The sequence below is a fragment of the Myxocyprinus asiaticus genome, chromosome 44 (assembly GCF_019703515.2).
Source record: "Myxocyprinus asiaticus isolate MX2 ecotype Aquarium Trade chromosome 44, UBuf_Myxa_2, whole genome shotgun sequence".
Taxonomy (NCBI): domain Eukaryota; kingdom Metazoa; phylum Chordata; class Actinopteri; order Cypriniformes; family Catostomidae; genus Myxocyprinus; species Myxocyprinus asiaticus.
Window position 1 is genome coordinate 2,638,057 of NC_059387.1, and position 12,284 is coordinate 2,650,340.

Consider the following 12,284-nt stretch of genomic DNA (forward strand, 5'->3'; position numbering starts at 1 on the left):
GGAAAAAATATTTCTGAAACCAAGACATCTGAAAAAGTGGGTGGCACTGGTGCACACTATATGAGAGCTAAATGAGTCACAGCTCATGCTTATCATGCCTTGTACCAGTAGCTGAGAGCCATTGGCTTTACTGTACATGTATAGATGATAGCAGCAGTTTTCTTCTTAAAATGTTGTGATTTTCAATTTGAATCACTTTGAACTCTTGCCTCCTATTTCAGATCCCTATGTGAAGATCGTGCTACAACATAATGGAAAACGACTGAAGAAGAAGAAAACTACAGTTAAGAAGAACACATTAAACCCTTACTTCAATGAGAGCTTCAGCTTTGAGGTCCCATTTGAACAGATACAGGTGATGTGCTCTGTTTGATCAGCCTTACATATGAAAAATAGTACAACTTAGGGATTTGAATAGGTATTTTTTTGATCACTAAAATTAATGAAAAGAATTGATATTTAATTCTGTTCTTCATATTCTAAAATTCCAATCTGCTTTGTCCTAATACAGAAAGTCCAACTGCTCTTCACCGTGTATGACTACGACAAGCTAGGCAGCAATGACCCCATTGGCAAAACCTTCATTGGTTATGGTGCCACAGGTGTCGGCTTACGCCATTGGTCAGACATGCTGGCCAATCCCAGGCGTCCAGTGGCCCAGTGGCACACGCTGCAGCCAGAGGAAGAGGTGGATGCTGCTCTGAAGGCGCCGCATCGCTAACCATCGTCATGGCAACAAGTTGCTACAGTAAGATACCCAGAGTTGTAACAGTCACATAAAGGGCCAATAATGAAAAATATGCAGTACCTTTGGAATAGATTAAAAGGAATAGTTCACCCACAAAATACAATTCTGTCATGATTTACTCCCCCTCATGTAGTTCCAAACCCCTAAAACTTTCTATCATCTGTGAAACACAAATCGAGGAAGAATGTTAGTGTCAGTCACAAATCACTTTTTTTTAATTCCATGGAAGAAAGTCATAGAGGTTTGGAACAACATAAGGGTGAGTAAATGATGACAGAATATTGATTTTTGGGTGATCTATCCCTTTAAATAATGGCTTGATAGAATTGCATGCATCAGCTACACTACAGTGATGAATGCTCTTTGTGTTTTATGTTTCAGCTTAGTAGTGCAGAAATAGATTTTCCTTTTCTTTTTTTTTTTACTTTTCAAGGTAATTTTGTGTTGACGTGAAAGTTGTCATTTGTTGGGTATTTCTAAATGCATGTTTTTACGTTTTGAGTGGCTGTTTTCTCTCTTCGTGGACATTAAGATGGTATTTATATTGTGTTAATGACATGATGCTGAATTGTGGCTTATTTTGGTGAGTGCTAAACAGTTTGAATGCTACAATCTTTAATAACTTTGGTAAATATAAAATGAGAAAAAATATAAAATGTTCTCTTCTACATTTGATTATAGCTATGCAAATGACAAAAGATTGAAAAGTTATAAATAGATTTTAATTGTCACATAATGTAACTCATTTTTTTCCACTTTTGTATTCTCCCAATGCCACAGTCACTTTGTGTTTAAAAGACCAAAATAAAGCAGGTGCTGGTATTGTTGGTTTGTTCTGTGAACTCTATTAAACACTATAGAAATGTATTTTGTTTCTCTCTCCATAACAATTATCATCATTTCACTAAGAGCAGAGGGATGCAGTCAATGACAGTAGAGAGAGTGGGCAAAAATGTGATTAATTCTCCCTGTACATTCTTAGAAATAAAGCTGTGATACTAACAAAGTGAAAAAAAAAAAAAAAGTTTTTATCAAAGGTACATCACTAAATGTATAGTGTAAATAATATTAATTAATTACGTATACTTAATATTTTACTTGTAATGCTAACATCTAGAATTTGTTGAGATGAGGACAAATATGTGTTGAGATCAGTCCAGAGAGAGAGGTTGATCCCATGTCCAAGTTTGTGCAAAATTCTAGTCTCCGATTTTATTGCCTTCTGGCAGCGCTTAGCATTACTGTGAAGACTGTGAAGGTTTTCATCAATTTGTCTGACAGATTTAATTCAGACATGATAAAAAGTGTCTCGACTAATTTAGTCAAAAAGTGGCTTCAAAAGGCCACAAAATATTTTTTTGAGAATTATTAGATCTAACAAATGTTTAAAATGCTTTCCTAATATGTAAAAATACATAAAATAAATATATTATAATTTTGAACAGGACTGACCCTCTGATATGGGTCACTGTTCATTAAGTTAGACACTGTAACTTTTAATGATAAACAATTAATGAATAAACATAATATCAGTTATGCATTTTGTAGTTGTATTTGACTTCATAACAATTATTATTTTTGTAGTCGCTGTTTGATTTTTGTTTGGGTTCCGGTTGCTGCCGTCACACTGCACGGGTGTTTGTAGCTTGCTAGCCTGCTTGGCATTGCTTATTCCTATCCTTATACATACATCGTTTTAACCTCTGACATTTTACTGCGTGCTTTAGGTTTTTCCCGCTTTTTCTTTTCTTGGTTCCGGCTGTAGAGTCCCTGCAGCAGGGCGTTTGGGTTACATATCGGCAGCATACTTGCTCAGCAAAGTGACACCAATCTCCCATTCCTGTTAGGGTTTCCAATCGTTTCTCCACTCTCAGTGATGCACCCACTGAGAATCATGTTGAAAGAGCCTTAATAATTGGTGATTCTATTGTAAGGAACGTGGAAATAGAAACTCCAGCCACCATTGTTAAATGCATTTCCGGGGCTCGAGTGTCTGACATCAGATCAAATTTATAAGTGCTGGCTAATGCTAAATGTAGATTTTCTAAAATTGTACTAATGATGGCCGGCTTCGCCAGTCAGAGATCACTAAAGATAATGTTAAAGAGGTGTGTGAACTTGCAAAGATTATGTCAGACACTGTAATATGCTCTGGCCCCCTCCCTGCTCATTGTGGTGATGGGTTTATAATAGATTAGTGTCACTGAATGGCTGGATATTTGTGTGGTGTCCAGAGAACAGCATAGGATTTGTAGACAATTGGAAGAGTTTTTGGGGTAGACCTGACCTGCTATATATACACAGACTCCATCCCTCCAGGGAAGGTGCCGCTCTCCTATCTAGTAATTTGGCTCATAGACTTAATAGTGATAATATTTGACTAACTGGGGCCCAGGTCAGGAAGCAGACAAACTGGTTAATCCGAACGTCTGCTAGCTGCCTTGAGATGTCACAAAGGTCACATAAACTACAACACATAGAGACTGTATCACCTAGATATCATATAGAGACTGTGTCTGTTCTACCAGCTACCAAACACGAAACTCTCACTAAATCATTTAGAACATTTTTATTAAAGTCAAACTTGAGAAAAAACTAAACAAATTAAAGATAAACATCATATAAAGGTAGGGCTACTAAACATTAGATCTCTTTCAACCAAAGCACTAATTGTAAATGAAATTATTACAGATCAAAGTTTGGATGTGGTCTGTTTGACTGAAACATGGCTTAAACAGGTTGAATATATTAGTTTAAATGAATCTACTCCCCCAGTTTATTGTTATAAACAAGAGCCTCATCTGAAGGGTTGAGGAGGAGGAGTTGCTACAATTTACAGTGACATTGTTGGTGTTACTCAGAGGACAGGATATAAATGTAAGTCTTTTGAACTAATAATGCTTAATGTGACACGGTCAGATATAAATAAAAAACTTCTGTCATCTTTTGCCCTAGCTACAGTTTGTACATCACCCAGGCCGTACTCTGGTGAATTTTCAATCAGATCTAGTAGTTATTGTAGATAGAGCTTTAATTGTTGGTGACTTCAGCATTCACATAAATAATGAAAATGACATATTGGGATTAGCATTTATTGATATTCTCAACTTTTTTGGAATGACAGGACCAACTCATCGCCATAATCATACGCTAGATTTAATTCTGACATATGGAGTTGATGTTGATACTATAGAAATTCTGCCACAGAGCGATGACATCTCAGATCATTACATCGTCTCTTGTTTGCTTCTATCAACTAATGTCATTCAGTCTACACCATGTTATCATTCAACTAGAACTATTCTTTGAACCACTAAAGATAGCTTCACTAATAATCTTTCAGAATGGTCTCACATTCTCAATAAGCCAAAAAGTCTAGAAGAACTTATGTAATAACAGAAAATATAAATACAGTCTCCTCTAGCACTCCTGCTAGTGTCCCCCTCTTCGATAAAAGAAAATTAAAGAAAAAAGCCCTGCACCATGGTACAATGATCACACTCATGCTCTCAAGACAGCAGATCGGAAAATGGAGCGCACGTGGAAGAATACAAAATTAGAGGTATTTCGCTGTGCATGGAAGGACAGTGTCTGTAGCTACAGACAGACACTAAAAGCTGCCAGGTCAGCATATTATTGCAAACTCATAGAAAATAACCACAACAATCCTAGGTGTTTATTCAGTATTGTGGCTAAATTGGTTAGGAATAAAGCATTAACTGAACCAGATATTCCGTCGCAGCACAACAGTAATGACTTCATGAATTTCTTTACTGATGAAACTGAAATAATCAGAAATAAAATTGGAATTATGCTATTAACTGTAACAGCACCTCAGAAAATAGTATTTAATAATTTTCCTCACAAACAACTTCAATTATTCGCTGTCATAGGTCATGAAGAGCTAACAAAACTTATCAAAAAAATCAAAAGCCACAACATGTATGTTAGATCCAATAACAACTAAGCTCTTAAAAGAGGTATTTCCTGTAATCTCAGAACCTTTTTTTAATATTATTAACTCCCTGCTATCCCTAGGACATGTCCCAAGAAACTTTAAAATGGCAGTTATCAAACCACTTATTAAGAAGCCACAGCTTGATCCTGGATAATTGGCTAATTACAGGCCGATTTCAAATCTACCATTTATGTTGAAAATACTAGTAAAAGTAGTGTCCTCCCAACTATGTTCATTTCTACAGAGAAATGGTATATATGAACAATTTCAGTCACGATTTAGGCCCCATCACAGTACAGAGACTGCACTTATCAGAGTTACAAATGACTTGCTCGTATCATCTGATCACAGCTGCACTCTTCTAGTGCTTTTAGACCTTAGTGCTACCTTTGACACGATATATCACAACATTCTCAATTATGTTGGCATTAGTGGACTTGCATTAGCATGGTTTAGGTCCTATTTATCAGACCGCTACCACTTTGTATGTGTGAACGAGGAATTGTCAAATCAAACAAAAGTTAAGTAGGGATCAGTTTTAGGGCCTCTGCTTTTCTCCTTATGTATATCTAATAATATCTTCCCTGGGAGATATTATCAGGAATCATGTAATAAGTTTCCACTGTTTTACCGACGATACCCAACTTTATATTTCTTCAAAACCCTACGAAAATTCACAATTCTCCAAATTAGCAGTGTGTATCAATGAAATCAAATATTGGATGGCCAGAAATTTCCTTCTCAATTCTGACAAAACAAAGGTACTAATTATTGGACCAACAATCTATAAAAATAAGCCACTAAAATATAATTTGACTCTCGATGGATGTACTGTTACATTGTCTTCTACAGCGAAGAACTTAGGTGTTATATTTGATACCAATCTGTCCTTTGAAAATCCAATTTCCAAAGTTTGTAGAACAGCATTCTTCTACCTCATAAATATTGCTAAGTTACGACACATGCTCTCTTTTGCTGATGCCAAAAAATTCATACGTTCATGACCTCAAGACTAGATTATTGTAATGCATTTCTGGGAGGATGTCCAGCAAGTTCAATAAATAAACTTCAATTGGTTCAAAATGCAGCTGCCAGAGTGCTGACTTGAACTAAGAAATATGATCATATTAGCCCCATTTTATCATCGTTACAATGATAACCTGTTAAATTTCATATTCATTTTAAAATTCTGTTAACTAGTCAAGTCGTCATTTTTATTTGTATAGCGCCTTTCACAACACACATCGTTTTAAAGCAAAATACAATTGTGTATTGTTTAAAAATAAGTAATTAAATAATAATTGTATTTATAACCCCAGTAAGCAAGCCGAAGGCGACTGTGGCAAGGAACACAAAACTCAATAAGATGTTGGTTAATGGAGAAAAATAACCTTGGGAGAAACCAGACTCACTGTGGGGGCCAGTTTTTTGCCAATATTACTTATGTATAGTGCAAGTCATGGTTTAAAATTATTAAACTAAGTGTTAAGGGTCAGTGTTTAAAACAAAGACTTTGTAAGAACTGTAAGATTAATGACTAATGTCTTTGAAGTTCATCCTGCATTAACTGCAGACGTTCACATAGATGCAATTGTCCTTGTTAGTTGGCTGATTATTAAATGATAGTCTATGTATTCCATTTCAAGAGTGTAGTCCATCATTAGACAGAGGTGATGCAGGCAGAGATCAATTAGGTGCATCGCAGTTCAACCTGGCCGGTAATTTTGGTGAGGTCTATTCTAAGTCCAAGGTTCAGGCAATGGCATATGAAGTATCCCATGTCTTATGGTTGGAGTTGGCATCAGTTCATCCTCTGAAGTCCATCGTAATAGACTGAAGTGATGTTTGGCTGGCACCTGCTGCTATTAGTCATCATCACACAGTGACACGTAGCAGTGGAGTCCAACACCAATCAGGAACGGAGCTGGATCTGGCTGGTTCTGGTGACCCGATAGGAGTCCCGAGGTTGAGACAGGGAAACAAATAAAATAATATTAGCATAGATGCCATTCAATTTATTGCAGAGTTATAGATCATGATCATTGTTTCTGGTTCTGGCAGACCTAACTAAAGCAGCCTAATTGTGAGTTGAAGGATAAATTAGGTGTATGCCTGGCTAAATAGATGAGTGTGGCAGCGGGGGCATGGTCGAGCGCCCATCCGGAGAGAGAGAAAAAGGTAAGGGCGCTTACACCTGAGATAAATTATGTCTAACACCTGTCTCTAATTCCAGTGAGCTGGGGAGAGGGCATAAAAACAGCCACGCCACCGTCAGAAAGGAGGGAGAGAACGACACGTCAGTCCAGTGTTGCCGTGTGTCCTGAATGTCAAAAAGCTGCATGTCTTTTAAGTTTATGTTTATGGAGAGATTTTGTTATTGGTGAAGCTATCTGAGTGAACCCAGGAAAACAACAGAGAGAGTGTACAGGCTGTGTAGAGGGTAGAAAATAAAAGCCTTACTTTGACGGTGTCTTTGCTTCCTGGCTCGTCCTTTCCCATGCAACCTTCACAATGAGTCTTTAGTCTAGACTTAAACTTAAACTGAGCATGCGTCATAATTTAGCAATATTTCTTAGGTGGAAGAATGCTGTTCTACAAATATTTGTAATTTGATTTTCAAAGGACAGATTAGTATCAAATATAACACCTAAGTTCTTCGCTGTTGATGATGATGTAACAGTACATCCATCGAGAGTCAAATCATATTTTAGCGGCTTATTTTTAGAGGTTTTTGGTCCAATAATTAGTACCTCTGTTTTGTCGGAATTGAGTAGAAGGAAATTTCTGGCCATCCAATCTTTTATTTCATTGATACACTCTGCTAATTTGGAGAATTGTGAAATCTCATCAGGTTTTGAAGAAATATAAAGTTGGGTATCGTCGGCATAACAGTGGAAACTTATTCCACGATTCATGATAATATCTCCCAGGGGAAGCATATACAAGGAGAAAAGCAAAGGCCCTAAAACTGATCCCTGTGGCACTCCATACTTTACTTTTGTTTGGTTTGACAATTCCTCATTTACATAGACAAAGTGGTAGCGGTCTGCTAAATAGGACCTAAACCATGCTAATGCAACTCCACAAATGCCAACATAATTCTCCAGCCTATTCAAGAGAATGTTGTGATCTATCGTGTCAAATACAGCACTAAGATCTAAAAGCACTAGAAGTGAAATCCAGCCATGATCAGATGATAAGAGCAAGTCATTTGTAACTCTGATAAGTGCAGTCTCTGTACTGTGATGAGGCCTAAATCCTGACTGAAACTGTTCATATATACTATTTCTCTGAATGAACCCCCTGAAATGAACATATTTGGGAGGATACTACCTTTTCTAGTATTTTCTATAATTAGCCAGTTCTCCAGGATCAAGTTGTGGCTTCTTAATAAGCGGTTTGATAACTGTCATTTTAAAGTTTCTTGGGACATGTCCTAAGGATAGCGAGGAGTTAATAATATTAAGAAGAGGTTCTGAGATTACTGGGAATACTTATTTTAAGAGCTTGGTTGGTATTGGATCTAACAAACAAAGTGTTTGCTGCTTTTGATGTTTTTATAAGTTTTGTTAGTTCTTCATGACCTATGACAGCGAAGGATTGAAGTTGCACGTGAGGAAAATTATGAGACACTGTTTTCTGAGGTACTGTGACAGATGATTGCATAATTCCAATGTTATTTCTGATTATTTCAATTTTATCAGTAAAGAAATTCATGAAGTCATTACTATTGTGCTGCGACAGAATATCTGGTTCAGTCAATGCTTTTTTCCTAACCAATTTAGCCACAGTACTGAATAAACGCCTAGGATTGTTGTGGTTATTTTCTATGAGTTTGCTAAACTATGCTGACCTGGCAGCTTTTAGTGTCTGTCTGTAGCTACAGACACTGTCCTTCCATGCACAGTGAAATACCACTAATTTTGTACTCTTCCACTTGTGCTCCATTTTCCGAGCAGCTCTCTTGAGAGCATGAGTGTGATCATTGTACCATGGTGCAGGGCTTTTTTCTTTAATTTTTTTTAATCGAAAAGGGGCGACACTATCAAGAGTGCTAGAGATGACTGTATTTATATTTTCTGTTATTTCATCAAGTTCTTCTAGGCTTTGGGGTTTACTGCATGTATGAGATAGATCTGGAAGATTATTAGTGAAGCTATCTTTAGTGGTCAAAAGAATAGTTCTACCTGAATGATAGCATGGTGAAGATTGAGTAACATTAGCTGATCGCAACATACAAGAGACGAGGTAATGATCCAAGATGTCATTGCTCTGCGGCAGAATTTCTATATTATCAACATCAACTCCATATGACAGAATTAAATCTAGCGTGTGATTATGGCGATGAGTTGGTCCTGTTACATTTTGTCTGACTCCAAGAGAGTTGAGAATATCAATAAATGCTAATCCCAATATGTCATTTTCATTATCTATGTGAATGTTGAAGTCACCAACAATTAAAGCTCTATCTACAGTGACTACAAGATCTGATAAAAATTTTGCAAATTCCCAAAGGAAATCAGAATAAGGCCCGGATAATCTATATACTGAAGCATGTGTAAAAGTTGTAGCAACACCTCCTCCTTGACCCTTCAGACGAGGCTCATGTTTATAACAATAACCTGGGGGAGAAGTTTCATTTAAACTAATATATTCATCCAGTTTAAGCCAGGTTTCAGTCAAACAGAGCACATCCAAACAATGTAAATTTCATTTACATTTAGTGCTTTGGTAGAAAGAGATCTAATATTTAGTAGCCCTACCTGTATATGGTGTTTATCTTTAATTTGTTTGTTTTGTTCAAGTTTGACCTTAATCAAATTATTTCTAAATTATTTAATGAGGGTTTTGTGTTTGGTAGTTTGGGGAACAGACACAGTCTCTATATGATATCTAGGTGATACAGTCTCTATGTGTTGTAGTTTATGTGACCTGTGTGACGTCTCAAGGCAGCTAGCAGACGTTCAGAATAGCCAGTTTGTCTGCTTCCTGACCTGGGCCCCAGTTAGTCAAATACTATCATTATTAAGACTATGAGCCAAATTACTAGAGAGAAGAACAGCACCTTCTCTGGAGGGATGGAGTCCGTGTATCTATAGCAGGTCAGGTCTACCCCAAAAACTCTTCCAATTATCTATAAATCCTATTCTATTCTCCAGACACCACTCAGACATCCAGCCATTCAGTGACACTAATATACTATAAACCTCGTCACCACGACAAGCAGGGAATTACATATTACAGTGTCTGACGTTGTTTTTGCAAATTGACACACCTCTTTAACATTATCTCTAGTGATTTTCGACTGGCGAAGCCGGTCATCATTAGTGCCGACGTGAATAACAATTTTAGAAAATCTATGTTTAGCATTAGCCAGCACTTGTAAGTTTGATTTGATGTCAGATGCTCTGGCACCCAAAATGCATTTAACAATAGTGGCTGGAGTCTCTATTTCCATGTTCCTTAAAATAGAATCACCAATAACAAGGGCTCTTTCAACATGATTCTCAGTGGGTGCATCACAGAGTGGGGAGAATCAATTGGAAACCCTAATAGGAATGGCAGAGTGGTGTCGCTTTGCTGAGCAAGTATGCCGCTGAGACGTCACCCAAACGTCCCACTGCGGGGGCTCTACAGCCGGAACCAAAGTGTGTGTGTTGCTCTCTGTACTGCCCGCATCCGAAATTTTTATATAAGGCTTCTCTTTCTCACTGACCTCCACTAGCGTTCGCATGCGTGCCTCTAACTCATGAACCTTCTCCGTCAGCCTAATTCCTTACATTTATCACATGTGAATCCCTCACTGCTGACAGAAGAGGCTATTGTAAACATGTGACATGCAATGCAGGAAGAAATAAGCGGATGCCATGACTTACCACAGTTTTTTGTTGTTGTTGGTTGTTCCTGAGTGGTGAGGGTTTTAGATCGATGTGAATCCCTCACACAATTGTTTGTTGTTATGGTTGTTCTTGATAAGCGGTGCTTTGAGATGGATGCAATAATCCGTGTAACACAGAGGAGAAAAACAAACGGGTGTGTGCTGTAAAATGCACGCATTTTAATCGTGATAAAAATAGAAAGCGGATTCACTTGGAAAATGCACGCACTTGAATCACGATAAGAGAATAATGCAGGGGAAAACCCGATGCATGCTGAAAATTGGCAGATGTTGAGGATTAAAGGCTGAAAACAGATAGATAAGCGATGATAAAAAAGCTAGCAGGCTACAAACACAGACTCGAGCTAGACGCCAGCAGCAACAGGTAAAATACACACAGATGAAACAGTAGAAAAGCGGAAAAACCCAAAACACGTGGTAAAATGACAAAGGATCAAAAGTATGAGAATAAGAATAAGCAATGCTAAATAGGCTACAAACACTCGTGCAGCATGCAGTCAGGAACAGGAAGTCCAGTGACGTGTACAGTGAAACTATATACAAAGCTTTGAATAGTCTAGCTCCACAGCACTAAAGTGATCTTCTGAGATGCTATATTCCATCACATTCATTACAATCACAAAATTCTGGCATGTTAATTGTTCCTAAAAAAATCAAAATCCACAAAAGGAGGTAGATTCATTTCCTATTTGGCTAATAAACTATGTAATAGTCTCCCTAACACTGTTTGGGATGCAGACACACTCACTCAGTTTAAGTCTAGACCAAAGACTCATCTATTTAGCCTGGCATACACCTAGTTTATCCATCAGCTCACAATTAGTCTGCTTTAGTTAGGTCAGCCGGTACTAGAAACATCTATCATGATCTATAACTCTGCAAAAAATGGAATGGCATATACCGAGGTTACCAGAGCAGGCCAGATCCAGCTCCGTTCCTGCTTGGTGTAATACTCCACTGCTACGTGTCACTGAGTGATGATGACAAACTATAGCCAGTGCTAGCTAGACATCACTTCAGTCATTAACAATGGACTTTAGAGCATGAACTGATGCCAACTCCAACTGTAAGACATCGGATACTTCATATGCCACTGCCTGAACCTTGGACTTAGGATGGACCCCACTGAACCTCACCGAAATGATGCGATGCACCTCAATGGTCTCTGCCTGCATCACCTTTGTCTATTGATGGACTACACTCTTAAAATGGGATACACAGACTATCAATTAATTGACAACAAAAGCCTTCATCAGCCAACTAACAAAGGACAATGCATCTATGTGAAATCTTTGTTTAAACACTGGACCTTAGACTTACTTAGTTTACTAATTTTAAACCATGACTTGCACTGCACACAAATAACTTATATTGGCATTATATTCATGTTGTTTAGCCAGAGGGGAACTGGCCTCCACAGTGAGTTTGGTTTCTCCCAAGGTTATTTTTCTCCATTAACCAACATCTTATGGAGTTTTTAAGTAAAGTCTTTATGTAAAGAAAATGTATAGTCAGATTACTTTTAATTTAAACTTGATTTTGTGAATAAGCTACAAACAATACATTCAATCATTAAGTCTCATCACATTCATTCTCTCTCAGGGGAGGGGTCTTTGTCTCCTCAGGTGTGAATCACATCAATATTCAAGATCATCCACGCCTCCTCGCATATGACCTTT

General features: G+C 37.6%; 1 protein-coding gene across 2 annotated transcripts in view; it reads left to right on the forward strand.

Annotated features, from left to right (window-relative positions):
• The window catches only part of syt5b (synaptotagmin Vb), a 45,938-nt gene extending 44,375 nt beyond the window's left edge, over nt 1-1,563 (forward strand). For both annotated transcript variants that reach the window (XM_051686855.1, XM_051686856.1), the window contains exons 8-9: nt 222-355; nt 512-1,563. In XM_051686855.1, the coding sequence (XP_051542815.1) occupies nt 222-355; nt 512-721 (344 nt within the window). In that variant the 3' untranslated portion in view covers nt 722-1,563. The remainder of the gene's footprint in view (nt 1-221; nt 356-511) is intronic.
• The last annotated feature ends 10,721 nt before the right edge of the window (nt 1,564-12,284 follow it).